Here is a 13,549-nt window from a genome sequence, read left to right on the forward strand (position 1 = left end):
GAGCGCTACGAACGACAGCATTGCGGTCCAAGCTAGATGTAAATCAGCTTGAACAGTACAGTCAAAAACTGGAACGTTCGTTAGTTTGGCACCGTCATTACGCTAACGCCCGTGACATGGACCCTTCCTCATTCAGCTTAGCCTTTTGCCTAAGAGCCTGGAGCTAGGTCGAAAGAAGAAGTTTCGGTATTCGCGTGATATAAATATCCCTCAGCGTGTACTTAAATGTTCTACTAAACCTTCCTGTCACGATTTATTATATGACCGGGTCTACGGCCAGGCATACGACTGGACGTACAGCAGAACGTATACTAGAACACTAGGACTAGGCCCACGTTATAAGTAGCCTAAACTAAAATCAGCTATAAACTAAATTAAAATAGGACTAGCTTAAAATAGATTCTATATAAGAGAAGATAACGCGAGAGCTTTATTTATATTTAGTTTAATCTTCTACTCTTCTAATCTTAATAAGAGTATAAGAGCATAAGAGTAATATAATTATAAAATATATATACTACATATTTTACGACTATGCACACATCAGTCGGAACAGGCCACGTGCTACTAGGGTGCACTATAGATAGCTACGGCGCGGTGCGCATGCACATCACATGCGTACCGACGTCGCCACTGTACTTGGAATCCTTCCAAGTACTGAATCGTGTAGATCAGACATGTAACACTACTCAAGACTCGTTCCTACTGGCCGTTATCTGTTGTGGTCCTAATAATATAGGTTAGATATATCTAATATTTTTGTTACGACCGTGCGCAGAGACTGCGCCTGGCGGTGTAACAGCCTTATATGCCAAGCCTTCCAAACTATCACCAACATTGGTGATATTTTGGCGACCTGTTTAGGCGAATGCTAGGCTTGATTCTGACACCACTCTTTCGCTATTCTAGAAGAGAGAGATGCTCAAGCCTCGTAATGACACTCTTCAAGTCCTGTTCATGCCTAACTACAACTTCTTCCCCTCGAAGATTTTCAACCACCCAGCTCCTGCCGCTTTCCCCTTCACATTCCTGGTCCGGAACAATCTCGCTATTAAGAGCCCCTAGGGATCGTACACCTGACTGTTTGATCAATCATGACAAGGTTCTGCTCTGAGATTCTTGCTCGGCATCCTGATCTCCCGGCTGCTCTCCCCTCTGCCTTCGTTCATCTTCGACTTTCCTTCAGTCTATAACATCTTTCTTGCAGATTTGACAGGTACTCAAGAATAGCTTGTGTAGCCGTAGTATTAGCTGAGCATTGATTGCAAGTTATCCTTGCATCGAAAGACCTCGTGTGCATCTCCACTAGCACCGGACACAAAGCTGAGTATACGCTCAGTCGAAAGAGTTCACGCCTTTGATTTTCGTCATTGGGATATCCTGCCATTTTATATTTCGTATATCCCTTCTCAGCTGTAAGGTTTCGTCTTTGTCGATCTCAGCATATCTTGTGTCGTTCGGCCATTGAGACGCCACCGTCGTTGCTCCCGATAGCAACCTCGGAGCATTCTGGAGCACGCTGTAAACAATGTCCCACGTAAATTCTGGGTGCTTAGCAGCCACCTCATACGACATCAAATCAGAGTCGCGAGATTTGGACCCTGCAAATCGATGACTCGCAAATATCGGGGGATGGATACCGTAGCAATTGAAAGGAGCTAAATGCGCTTGCCGACACATTGCGCTCATCGCAACGTCGAATGGAGCGGCGTCAGCCATTAACGAGAGCGATGTGATAATCTTTTGAGCACCTTCGTAAGTAATTGCATAGGCATAGGTGCACATGCCCCCGTGTGCCCGGAAGACGGCACGTGTATCATTCGAGAAAAGTTCGGGGGGGATACGTCCCTGACGCCAGATACTGTGTCGGAATCCCACTGGTGGAACAGTGATATCGTTACTGAGAAAATGAACGTCCTGCGGCGCACTATTGGGACCAAGTCGACAGTGTCCTAGCCAGAGCGCGTGCCATGAATCACCGTACGGAGATCGGGGTCTAAGACCGGTCTCTTGCAATGCCCCAGCGGACTCGGCGAACGCGTCGAGCTGGTCCTTAAGAAACCAGTCCCAGTCTGTGTCGTCTTCCATGATCAATGCGGTTTGAATGCGTTCGTTGACTATGTGTCGAAGTAGATTGAGGTGAGCCCGCCATGCTGCGTGAGTGCTGTTCGGAAGCTCATTAAAATCCCACGTCTCTGCTATTGCTTTTTTGGGTATGTCTGCAAATCTGACACCGCCAGACCAGTCGACATCAAATTCTGAGAGCGAAGAGCCGATCGTGATCGCATCGCGCTTATCAACACGATTTTCGAAGCCAATCGCAAACACCTTTTGAAAGCCGAGCGTTCTGTTTCTGGTATCGTGGATTGCAACCCTAGGAGTTGCTGGTAGACTATCGGGTATGTGGAATAGAGCGGATCGTGCTGAGTAAGTAAGGTATAACAGGCATATCAGTAGGGCTGCACTGAAGAACAGATAGCTTCGAGACCGGGTTCCTCGGTAGGAGCCCATTGACGTTGCTTTGCGTGATTTGTGGTGTGCCGTGGACTGCTTCGGACCATACCACAGTACTAGAAAAGGGCTGGATCAAGTTCACGCCAGACATGGGCAGGAATTTGTCGTTCTGCCCTGAGTATCCTAGCACTGCTGAGGTTATGGTCGACCTATTCTAATAGTTTCATCTATATCTAATCCGTTTGATGGGCAAGTTTCCCGAGCGACTCAGCTAAAGTCAGTCACTGTGTCGTTGTGGACAACAGATGGTGGTGACTTGTGTTTGGACGATGTAGAGTTCGAACAGTGGCACCCAGGGTTGCAAATCTCAAGATCACAATCTCTCCTTGTTTTCTTTCGAATGGATAACTTCTCCTTCTGCCACGGACGCGAAAGCTTCTTGGTGTTCTGGAGTGGACGTGCAGCACGCAATAACTCCACTACCCGCTAAAATGCTCACCCGCTAAAATGCTCAAAAATGATCAATATTAGCCATTACTTAGTGTTTTTATATATAGCTATACAGCTGGATAATAGCTGCAGCCATATTGGGATTATAAATGATAATAAACTCTTTTTTATAATAAATAAACTTATTTATCTTAGTTTTAATAACTAGTATTTATATAATATATCGTTTTACTTATTTCTTACTAATATAGCTATCGTATCTATTAAGGCTTATAATAAAGAACGTAATTTCTTATAAATACTAACAACTAATTATCACGCAAGTTCCCAGGCCTAGGGTAAGTAGGTCTGATCACAGGCAGTGGGGTAGTATGTTGGCTGGTTAGTAACAAGAAGTGTGAACACGACAGGAAGGTACTTAGAAGGTACTAGTGGAATTAGTAAGGGAGATTAATTACGGAAAATCTATCTAAGTAGCTAGAGAGTGTGCTAGAATCTATATACTTATAAGTTATAATATCTTAATCAGTGTTGCTTACCTTAATCAGTATACTTAGTGCTGAGCACTACTAATCCGACTAATCATACTAAGTACGGTAACCTTTATAGTTTAGTCTCGCTAAACCTTCCTTTATATATAGTTAGTTTTAGGCCAGTCCTATTCCGATTCAGTCCCTAGCTGATTCTAATTTAGGCTACTTGTGACGTGGGCCCGGTCGTATATCCTAGTGCATACTTAGGTGTGCGCCTAGCCGTACGTCCAGTCGTATACCTAGCCGTAGACCCGGTCGCATAATAAGTCGTAACACTATCCCTTCTCTAGCTGCTTACTTCCACGTAAGTATAAGTAGAGGTGAGTACCCTGTTTCGCGTATATCGTCTTTCTCTTTCTTTCCTTATAGCTGACTATGCCTTAGAAACGTCGAGCTAAAAACGAACTTCCTCGTCCGAACAAACAGCAGTAACCTAAAGAGAGTTCTACCGTCCGTCGCAGAAACCTAGGAAACTTTATTCAGGTGTTTAGTGATATAATACCGAAGGTATATTCTAATTGTTACCGTCTCGGTCTGGAGTACAAGGTGTATATAAAGTCTGGTGTATATGGGAAATGTTATCTGTTAGGGAGTGGAATAACGTATGATATAAGGGTAACGTAAGAGGAGTGGTCTTAGTTAGTCGCCGAGCGGACAAGATTATTGAATAAAATAAAGGTGGCTCTGTGGGCGCAGAAGGATGCTGAGTAGGCTCGCTAAAAGGCAGCCGATCTAGAGTTCTCGCTGCGTGAGCAGCTACGAAAGGTAGAGGTTAAAGCCGAAGAGGCAATTACTATCAAGGAGGCGTAGATACAAGCTCTAGAGCGTTATAAGACGGAGCAGGCGAAGTTGGTTAAGCAAGAGGCTTAAAGGTCTTCGAATTTAGCGCTAGCTCCTTACACCTAGAGTATAGAAGGTGGTATATCGGACGACTTCTAGGAGCCGTCTAAGAGTACTCCGTGGGTATTAACTTAGTTAGTATAGGCGAATAGGTATTCTTAGTTATTATATATCTAATATTTTTCTATTACTATATTATTGTCACGACTTATCATGCGGCCGGGACTAGGGCCAGGCGTATGACTGGATGTGCAGAAGGAGCCAAGGCAAAGAGCTGAAACCGAGTTCCAAGGAGGGAAGGTTTAGCGAAAGCCTTAGATACACTCAGCCTAATCTTATACTCTTATAATCTTGTCACTTAGCACAAGAGCACAAGAGCACAAGAGCAAACAGGAATCATAAAGTATATATACGGCGTAGGTTAGACACAACTGACATTTTATAGTTACTCTGTAATCAATCTCCCTCACCAATTCCACTAGTACCTTCTAAGTACCTCTCCTGTCGTGTTTACACTTCTTATTACTAACCAGCCAACATACCACCCCACTGCCTGTGATCAGACCTACTTACCCTAGGCCTAGGAACTTACGTGATAATTATAGGGAGTTTTTACTAATTTTCTTTATCGCCAGAGTCGTTTTCCTCGTGGGGTAAGGTCGTTAAATAGTGGCTTTAGTTATCCTAGGGGTGCTATCTATTCTAAGTGATTTTTATACAGGTCGTTAAGGGTATCTTAACTTAAGTGTTACTCGGGTTCCTAAGTGTTTTCGGATTTATCGTACCCTATCCACTTAACTAGGTACTGTCGTTGCCCTTGCTTCTACCGGATTTAGCGGACGGTCTTTAGCTCGTAGACGTCCTCTTATAATTCGTTTAGAGGTTATAACGTCTCTAAAGGCGTCTCTGGGTGGGCAGGCTCTAGAAGTGTAATATGAAATACCGGATATATCTTTATATCTTTTAGGAGTTTTAGTCGGTAGGTAACTGGTCCGAGTTTCTTCTCGATCCTAAATAGTCTAAGTTTCTTAAAGTCCAGTTTGTCACTAGGTCGTTTTATCTTGATATTTTTTCAAGCTAGGTAAACGAGGTCCCCCTCTAAAAGGTTCGGTCCCTCGATCCTATATCGATTCGCAAAACGAGCTATTCGTTAGGCTATAAATTCAAGTTCAGTCTTAAGGTGTTCGTAGAATTCATTCATCTGTTCGAAGGTCAATCAGGTAAGGTGATTTAAATTATCCGATTTTAAGGCATTTCTAGAAAAGGTCGGGTAAAACCTATAATTAGTATAGAAAGGTGAGACTCCGGTAACTGCGGTGTTGTTATTAAAACAGAATTAGGCCAAAGGTAATAAGGAAACCTAATTATCCTATTAGTAGTTAATATAACATCGCAAGTATTATTTAAGAGTCTAGTTCGTCCTTTCGATTTATCTATCCGTTTTAGGGTGAAACGATGTTGAGAATTTATACTTAGTACTGAGTTATTTAGTAAGTTCTTTCTAGAATAGAGAGTTAAATGTAGGTCTACGATTAGAGATAATCGTCTAGGGTATACCGTAGTTAGCGAATACCGTTCGCAAGAAGGTGTAAGCTAGTTAAGGTGCGTTAGCAGCTTTAAGGTATGGTATAAAGTAGGAATACTTCGTTATTCGGTCGCAGATTACGAAGATACTGTTATAAGCTGTACCCGTAAGGGGATCTTCGGATTTAGGAAGCTTTACGATAAAGTCCTAAGTGATCGCTTACCAAGGTAGTTCGGAAATAGGTATAGGCTGTAGAAGGCCGTATGGTTTATACCGTAAGGGCCTGGCTTTCTGATAAACAGAATACTTCCCTATATGTTCTTCCACATCTTGTCTTATCCCTTTCCAGGAATAGTCTCGAGTAAGGAGTTCTAGACTCTTATTAACTCCGTTATATCTTATAAGGCTGTCTTTATGGTGTAACTAAAGCAATTTAGTTTTCTAGGAAGCGGTATATATAACTGGCTTACGTTCTGCCATTATTATCGTTTAGTTAAAGACTAGGGTGTTGCCTTCTAGTTTAAGCAAGGCATTAGTAGGTTTGGTTTTAGAGCCGTCCTCGTAGTTAGGTCGTCTACTAAGGGCGTTAGCTCGACTATTTTCTTTCCCTTTAACGTAGTGGATCCGGAAATTATAAGCGGATATGGTTTTAGACCATCGAATAAGTCTGCTATGAAGCTTCTTAGTGGTAGTCCAATACAGGAGATTCTTATAGTCGGTATAGACCTCTACTGTATGTTTAGGTCCTTCGTAGTAGATACGCTAATACCGTAAAGCTTCGACAATGGCCAAGAGTTCCTTATTATAGATTTCGTAGTTAAGCTTAGGTCCAGTAAGCTTTCTTAAGAAGTACACGACGGGTAACTACTTTCCGTCGTTATTTAGCTGTAGAATACAAGCCCCTATTATATAATCAGATGCATCGGTTTCAAGGTGTATAGGTTTTTCTAGGTCGAAAATCAGGAGTAGAGGTACAGAGGTGAATCGTTTTTTAAGCTTATAAAAGGCTTCTCGTGCGTTAGCACTAAGAGCAAATACTTACTTAGCTTCCTTCTTCGTAAGGTTAGATAGTGGCGTAGTGACGTAGAAGTATCCCTCGATAAACCGTCGGTAGAAGTTAGCAAATCCCAAAAAAGACTATATATCCTTAACGGATCTCGGTTCTGGCTATTCTAAGACGTTCTTAATTTTATTAGGGCTTATTCGAAGTCCTTAGTCAGAGACTATCTAACCCAAGAATTAAACTTCGTATTTATAGAATTCGTATTTCTCCAGCTTAACTAGTAGTTGCTTTTCCCTAAGTTTAGTAAGTACCCTACGAACGTATCCTATATATTCGTCGTAGGTTTTAGAGAATATTAGAACATCGTTAAGGTAAACGACGACGAATTCGTTAAGATACTCGTATAAGGTATCGTTAATCAGATTTTAGAAGGTTACGGGCGCGTTAGTAAGCCCGAAAGGCATAACTTAGTACTTGTAGGTACCGTAACGACACTTAAATATAGTTTTCCATTCGTGTCCTTCTTTAATTCGAACTCGGTAGTAGGCTTCTTAAATATCTAAAGCGGTAAATTACTTAGCGCCTTATAACCTATCCTGTATTTTATCGATTCGTAGTAAGGGGTATTTGTCTTTTATAGTTAAGTTATTAAGTTTTTAGTAGTCTATATATAACCGTTTCGAGCCATCCTTCTTTAGTACGAACAAGATAGGTGAGGTTATCGTAGGTTCTCTCTTCTAAGAACGTTCTACGATCTTCGCAGGCCGGATAAAATGTTTATATAGGTTCTTATCGATATAGTTCTTAAGTTTAAGCTCTTCTTCCCTCGTTAGAGAATAGAGGGGGCCTTCTTTAACAGGTTCTCTAGGGATTAAATTTATCTTATAGTCCTATAGTTTATACTCCGAGAGTGTATCTTTCCCGAGCTTTTCTTTAAAGACGTCCTTAAAGTCTACGTATTCTTTAGGACATACTACAGTCTCTACCGATACCAGAGTTCTGCCTTAAGGCCGTACCCAGATAGCCTTAGTAAAGCTAGTAGTGCTACTGCTCGGCGGTAACCCGAAATACCGACAGCGCGGAAATATAAGTTACTTCTTATCCTAATCTATTACAGGATTATACTTCTTAAGCCATGCTATACCTAGAACCAGATTATATTTTATAGGTATAACGTCCAGGGTGATCTGTTTAATATACTCGTCGATATCGAGACGAATATCGTGAAGCTCTTTAGTAATTCTTCCTTAATCGCTACTATTAAAGCCCGTTAGGTCATATAGCTCTTATTTGTTTCGCTGGTAGCTAATTAGCTGCTGAGATATACGTGGGTTGACGTGATTTCCCATCGCTCCGGAATCGATTAAGGTGCGTGCTGTGACTCCGCAGAGTTCTGTATTTAGCACCAGACATTAGCTATATAATACACTAGCTATAAAAGGTATTTTTAGACTCTTATAAGGCCTACGGAAGCGTCGTCTAGCGATTTTCCGGCCTACTCGTTTTTTGTCCAATAGAGGTGCGTACCGATACTAGAAGTGTAGGGGTATACGTTATACCTACACAGGTATTCCTTCTATCTGTCGTCTAGGTCTTTAGATTTAAAAGGCCTAGTTATATCCCGTGGGTCGTAATGTATAAGGTGTCGGTAGTGTCCTAGATCTCAGGTATAACCACATCGTGGGTATAGGTATAGGAAATTAGCGCTTACCTATCCTTCATAAACCCGGTTATCCACGGTTAGTACCTCGTCGGGGTATAGTTCGGGTTTAGGATTTTCGTCGTAACTTCCTTCTAGCTCGTCGTCCAGTTCGCAGGTTGGAAAGTTAATGTCACTTATTTAGAGTATAGGTATAATTTTATACTTAGCGGCGTTATTGTCGACCGTAAAGGTCCGCTACTAAAAATTGTTATCCTGGTAAGCATAAGGGTAGACTGCGTCTTAGTGTAGATATCTTCGTTCCTTACACATAACCAGCTTAGTGAACGTAGGAATTTCTTTCTTTTCTACCTCCGAGGCATACCATGTGTGTTAGTGTCGAGCCTTTTACTCGTAACTTATCTTAGTGTACCATCCACCGACGTAATAGTATGTTTTGACGTAGATAGAGTTAAGGGTATATCCTATAACTTCTATTTTTCTATCGTCCATAGTGATAACCTCTGCCTTAGGTCCGTCAGTACAGTAAAGTGCTCGGTTAATTAGCATCGGTGTCTGTAACCGTTATTTAACTTTATTTACTTTCTTAGACGGTCGCTTAGGGTAGTAGTAGTAGTCCTTATCGGCTTTATACGTAAGGTACTCGTCATAGTAACATCCCGACTAATGAAGGGTCGAATATTCCGGGTGGTCTAGGCTAGACACGGTGTCTGCCCAGGTTATAGATCTTTTAGGGTTCTCGGATTCAGCTATACCGAACTGTCTTGGTCTTACCTTCTAAAAGGGTTTCTTGCCTTTCTTAGTAAAGCAGTCGTTAGTAACGTGCCTAGGTTTCCTATAATAAAGACACAAGTTGTTCTTAATTCGTCGGTCTTTCTCGGATTAGGTTAGGGGTCCTTTAGTGTAGTTGCGTTTCTTATTAGCGGCATCGAGATCCATAGGCATTAGACCTCCGTAGAAGCGTAGTTTGGTGGTATTAGGGCGATTCTTAGCTCGAGCGATATTAACGTTGCTCTGTCGCGGTTGAGCTGTTTAAAACTCCTATAGTTTATTTTCAGCATCGATAGCTGCATTAATAAGCTCCGCTAGGGTATTAGGTCTCTCCTTACGGATATCTTACTGGATAGCCCGGGATAGTCCCTGCTTGAACATACTTATCACCGCCTTGTCTTCCTACTTAAGGATAGTTACTTATGCTCTGAACCGTATGGTATATTCGTGTATAGTTCTAGTTTATTATAGGCTAGTAATCCTTCGTTCCGCTTCCTTGACTTTATCTAGTTCTCTGAAGTTCTTACGGAGCTTTTCCTTCATGTTAATCCATTTCCCTATAACTTCCTTCGTGGTGTCCGAGCTACTGTTTCCGTTGTCTAAGTAGTCTTAAAGGTGAGGTAAAATCTAATTATAAGTAATCCCTTTTATATAGTAAGCTGTATAAAGGGTCTTCTTAGTATCGGTATTGTATTTAGCGGCGTCGATAGCGTACAGGGTGTCGAGACGGGTAAGAAATCCGTCAACTTTTATACGTTCCCCGTAGAAGCTATCCACTCCTCCTAGCTTAATAGATTCAGTATTTATAGTTAGTCTGGTATTGCTTAAAGCGCTTGACCTAGGGGTGTTAAGGCTTAAAGTACTAGTATTACTAAGTTAAAGTCGTAATAGGTCACCTACAACCTCACTAGGTATTAGTGACTTAGCTAAGTCCCGAGTAGACTTAGTTGTTATATCCTAAAGTCTTATTACTAGAGGCGGTAATTAATGTATCATATAAGTTCCTAGGCCTAGGGTAAGTAGGTCTGATCACAGGTAGTAGGGTGGTATGTTGGCTGGTTAGTAATAAGAAGTGTAAACACGATAGGAAGGTACTTAGAAGGTACTAGTGGAATTAGTAAGAGAGATTAATTACAGAAAATCTATCTAAGTAGCTAGAGAGTATACTAGAATCTATATACTTATAAGTTATAATATCTTAATCAGTGTTACTCACCTTAATCAGTGTACTTAATGCTAAGTACCACTGATCCGACTAATCACACTAAGTACGGTGACCTTTATAGTTTAGTCTCGCTAAACCTTCCTTTATATATAGTTAGTTTCAGGCTAGTCCTATTCCGATTCAGTCCCTGGCTGATTCTAATTTAGGCTACTTATAACGTGGGCCCGGTCGTGTGTCCTAGTGCATGCTTAGGTGTGCGCCCAGCCGTACGTCCAGTCGTATGCCTAGCCGTAGACCCGGTCGTATAATAAGTCGTGACACTAATAACCTACCCTATTAATTCTAACTTAAGGACTATCTAGGCTAGCCGTTTCTCCTATATATTAATAAGTTTCTATTAGGACTCTTAAGAGTCTATTATTATTATATTATCTCTAATTCTACTAGCGAGCGTACTATAGTTAAGGCTAAAGGTAATAGCTATCGCGTAAATTAACTTACATATACCTTTATTATATACTACGGTAGTAGTTATTATCGTTTACTTATCAACTATACCTATCATTACGTTGTATTATTAAATGCGATAAGAATAACAAAAAAAAGTTAGCGCAGGCAAAGGTGAGCATTTTAGCGGCTGAGCATTCTAGCGGGTAGTGGAGTTATCTCAGAAGCCTCGAAATATGTCGCACGTGTCGAGATGCCTAATGTGGCATTCACCCTTGTCGAAAACGGTCATTCAGCTCAGGGGACTAACCGCCACAACCAGGATCGTTCGCTCGTCCGGAACCTCCACTCGGCATGCGCTAACGCATGCGTCGCCCTGACGAGTGGAGAGCACGCCGGACTAAAGTTCCAAGAAGTGTCGGCGGAGGCGATGGTGGAATTCCACTGTCTTCAGCTCAAACTCTAGCAACACGCTAGTGCCCATAGCCGTTCAGGGGTGGCTTCCAGGTGAGAATGGATTTACACCAATAGATAACACTTCGCGTAGAGAATCGCCGTGTTTCACGATGGTGGTTGTCTTTGAAGGAGCGGCATGCCTGTCATATGGTCTTTAGGTAACAACTCGTCACCTCTCTTCGCTGTTCACGCCAGATCTCATACACCCAAATAGATGCTTGGCTGTGTCTGACCGCCATTTGCGAATATAACAGAGAAGGACCGAAGATGATACCTCGAGGCTTGTCCATTAAGTTCAGCATTGGTTTGCTCTGCTTCGTTGTGATACTTTGGGCATCATCGTGGTCTGGTGTGGCGAAGAAGTCCGAGAATTCGATAGCGAAATTCGCCTCGTCTGTTGGCTCGACATTCAGTTCCCCAAAGACGAATTTTGGTACCCCAGGCAGACCATATACCGACACAAAATTTGACGGAGCTGCAGATCTTGAAAACTTCCAGAAACCCGGAAGAATTGCGGCATTCATCCTTGCAGGTAGACGAGAGTTTGTCCCCTTACTCAATTGCTACCTTGAACGAAATCTTGTCCGCAATGGTGGCTGGCTCGATGAGGTGCTTTGGATCATAAGGACTGACCATGAAGACGATCGGGCCTTTGTCCGCGAACTGGTGGAGAGAACACCAGAATATATTAGTTTCGAGACACGCAGGGGGGACGATTCGCGGCACTATGATACCATCTACAAGCAATGTCGCAACGATACGATATACATCAAGATTGACGACGATGTGGTGTTCTGGGAGGACCATGCTATTCCTGCTATTGTAAAACGGCTTGTTGAAAACCCACAGTACTTGGGCATCAGTGCCAATGTCATGAACCAACCCGCCTTGAGCTGGGTTCATTACCATCTCGGCACAGCTCGACCGTTTGCTCCAGAAACCACACCGCCTGAGGGGTTCGTTGACCTGGATCAGCAATCACCTATGCCAATACGTGAGAGGATAGACTGGCGACCGTCCAGTCTGCCTCAATGGACTGGTCCCAAGAACTTCAGCTTTGGGTTCCACTTCACGGAACCAGCTCCATTCAAGCATCATCGTTGGCTTCCACTTCCGAAAGACTTCGAGATCGAAGACACCCCGATGGGAAAGTTGGGCGAGGGTCACAGCGTCGAGTATAGCGCCGGTGGTATTGGTTGGAAGTCCTGGACCATCGCAGCTCAAGAACACATGTCGTTTCTGACACACCTGGAGAATCAAGAATTATACCATTACAAATTTGACATCTGGCACTACCACTATGAAAGGATCAGCATCAATTTCTTCGCATTTCACGGCAGCTTAGTGCTGGACAATCCAATCGAAGGACAAGACGAAGAATTTTTGACAACTATTCTGGTCAAGCGCTTGAAGAGACCAGCAATTATGGATGGCACTGCTATGGCTGTTCACTTTGGTTTTGGCAGGCAATTCAATAGACATGGTAAGGTTGAAGGAAAGGCTTTGAACGATACCGATATAGTATTCAGATATCAGAGTTTTGCAGACGAATTCATCTGTGGTAAACCCATGGGCTCACCACGACCGTGAATACCCGCTCAGGTGTCCGAAGAGATATATCAATGACTATATAGCATGAACATGACCTGGCACATACCGACTGAATCTAGCGTTTGTGAAATCTTGGCAGAACGTATGGGAAATTGGCGCATTGGAATGCTAGGCAGACAATGCTATACGTACTACACAACAACATGTCCAGCATATTTGGTGCATTTAGTACCTTGCCTACTTCCAAGCACAGGGCAACAGTCTCTCGCTCACACGGGATAACCGTTTCTTCGATGAATTACTGCATTCCTGACTCGTCGTGTCAGCCTGTGTCGGCCACTCGCCCGTGTGTGTCCAATGTTCTACGGGTCGCCGACAACCTGAGTCGCTTTCCTCGCAAACGTGAGTGTCTCGGTAGTCAACAGCGTCGGGGACGTCTGTCGACGACGGGGGACTCTTCGTCACCGTGAAATACTCTTGCAATCGCTCTTCGTCACTAAGGAGTTTTCTCTTCCGTCCCGAGCGCGAAGGGGCCGGACTCGCGTGACAACGTAAATCCTGTTCTGTGGTGGACGGCTTCGCTTCAGGGTGCGACTCGCAGTGAGCATCTTCAATGACAGGTTCGGATGGCGGACGATCCTGCTGCAAACGTGTTAAGTGTCAACATTCGCTTCGTTCTGAAACCACTGACCTC

The 13,549-nt window shown here is 43.0% G+C and overlaps 2 protein-coding genes across 2 annotated transcripts; one reads left to right on the plus strand and one right to left on the minus strand.

Annotated features, from left to right (window-relative positions):
- Nucleotides 1-1,335: 1,335 nt before the first annotated feature.
- Nucleotides 1,336-2,511, minus strand: LTR64_000262 (uncharacterized protein; the record flags this gene model as incomplete). Its single annotated transcript, XM_064894647.1, has 1 exon — nucleotides 1,336-2,511. The coding sequence occupies one exon, from the start codon at nucleotides 2,509-2,511 to the stop codon at nucleotides 1,336-1,338; it is 1,176 nt and encodes a 391-aa protein (XP_064757334.1).
- Nucleotides 2,512-11,571: 9,060 nt separating this feature from the next.
- On the plus strand, nucleotides 11,572-13,027 carry LTR64_000263 (uncharacterized protein; the record flags this gene model as incomplete). The annotated part of the gene is made up of 2 exons (XM_064894648.1): nucleotides 11,572-12,787; nucleotides 12,975-13,027. 2 exons carry the CDS (start codon nucleotides 11,572-11,574, stop codon nucleotides 13,025-13,027), a joined length of 1,269 nt encoding a protein of 422 aa, XP_064757335.1.
- Nucleotides 13,028-13,549: the final 522 nt, after the last annotated feature.

This window comes from Lithohypha guttulata (assembly GCF_036872675.1).
Source record: "Lithohypha guttulata strain CCFEE 5908 chromosome Unknown scaffold_1, whole genome shotgun sequence".
In the NCBI taxonomy this organism is placed as follows: Eukaryota; Fungi; Ascomycota; class Eurotiomycetes; order Chaetothyriales; family Trichomeriaceae; genus Lithohypha; species Lithohypha guttulata.